Raw genomic sequence first — 1,411 nt, forward strand, 5'->3', positions numbered from 1 at the left:
TGGGCTTTTGACTCTGAATTTGTCATTTTGACTATTTTCCAACTGATGAGGTCATTTTGACCATATTTGGCATATGGAGGAAATACATGCTATTTCCACTAGGTGACCTGTCACAGTCAATGTAGCTGCTGATCACTGACATATCCCAGACTGTCAGCAGCTACACTCACACACTGACATATCCCAGACTGTCAGCAGCTACACTCACACACTGACATATCCCAGACTGTCAGCAGCTACACTCACACACTGAGGAGGAGACTCAACATCACTCAGTTTTGTGGGTTTTGTTTTTTCTCCGTTTATAAACATAGTGACATCATGACAAAAACATGGCATTTAAGGGATCAATGTTCTGAAAATATTAATGAATATTTGATATTTATTAGGACTGATGTTGGTTAAAAAATAAACTTGATGAAAGCAGAAAGTCATATTAATGTATAATATTTTTTAAAGATTTATTTTGAAAATCACATTCTGTTTGCAAAACGAGTGCGATAATAAAGCGGGCCGTGAGGGGTTAATGATTTTTGTCTGTAAGTGATTTCAGAGAGGATTTATCGATCACTGACCACTGGTTTGATTTACCGTTTATACATCGACCGTCTGTTTGGAATCCGGACGGTATTGATCAGTATGAATCAGAGTACTGATCAGTGTGATTGATTGTATTGACAGGTGATCTCTGACCTCTTTGCCCGTGCTGATGCAGCCGTTGATTTCACTGATGATTCCTCGACTCAACATCTTGAAGAGAATCATTCGAGTTCGAGGATCTAAAACCTGCAGCAGCAGGAGAAGAGTCAGGTTATTGATGGTTGGACAGAGAGGATCAATAGTTGTGTGTTTCGGGTCTGTGACGGATGAAACATGTTTTTATGAGACGAGGAAAAATCTCTGTGTCATCTATCGATCACTCCGTCAATAACTGAAACACAATCAATAATGAACCACCTGAGAGACAAACTGATCATCAGAGTTCGATCAAACTGATCAGTTTTCATCCTGCTGCTCACTTCCTGTTAGACCCTTTCTGAATAAAAGTGCGTACCTGTTCCACGGTGGCTCGGTCTGATTTGTCCTTCACTCTATACCTGCAGGGAGCAGCCAATCACAGCGTTAGTCTGCAGTCACATGACCTGTGATGTCACACTACATTTAGGTGAGTTCGGCCAATCACAGCGTTAGTCTGCGGTCACATGACCTGCGATGTCACACGTACGTGTCGGCTTCTTTCTGTTTCTGCATCGTCGTCACTTTATTGATCACTGAATCAGCATAATTCAGTTTATCTGAAACAAAACCAATACAACCGATTAACTCATCAATCTGTCAATAACTGCAGCAAACAGCAGGCTGATACTGTATGTGATCAACAGCCAGGGTGTGTGTGTGTGTGTGTGTGTGT

At 41.3% G+C, this 1,411-nt stretch overlaps 1 protein-coding gene across 1 annotated transcript; it reads right to left on the bottom strand.

The window, feature by feature from the left end:
* Positions 1-401: 401 nt before the first annotated feature.
* Positions 402-1,316, bottom strand: LOC121939815 (serine/threonine-protein kinase RIO1-like). The gene is made up of 3 exons (XM_042482758.1): positions 1,226-1,316; positions 1,055-1,097; positions 402-786 (listed from the first exon to the last, which is right to left on the bottom strand). Exons 1-3 carry the CDS (start codon positions 1,249-1,251, stop codon positions 595-597), a joined length of 261 nt encoding a protein of 86 aa, XP_042338692.1. The 5' UTR covers positions 1,252-1,316; the 3' UTR covers positions 402-594.
* Between the last annotated feature and the right edge of the window lie 95 nt (positions 1,317-1,411).

This window comes from Plectropomus leopardus, unplaced genomic scaffold, assembly GCF_008729295.1.
Source record: "Plectropomus leopardus isolate mb unplaced genomic scaffold, YSFRI_Pleo_2.0 unplaced_scaffold6177, whole genome shotgun sequence".
In the NCBI taxonomy this organism is placed as follows: domain Eukaryota; kingdom Metazoa; phylum Chordata; class Actinopteri; order Perciformes; family Serranidae; genus Plectropomus; species Plectropomus leopardus.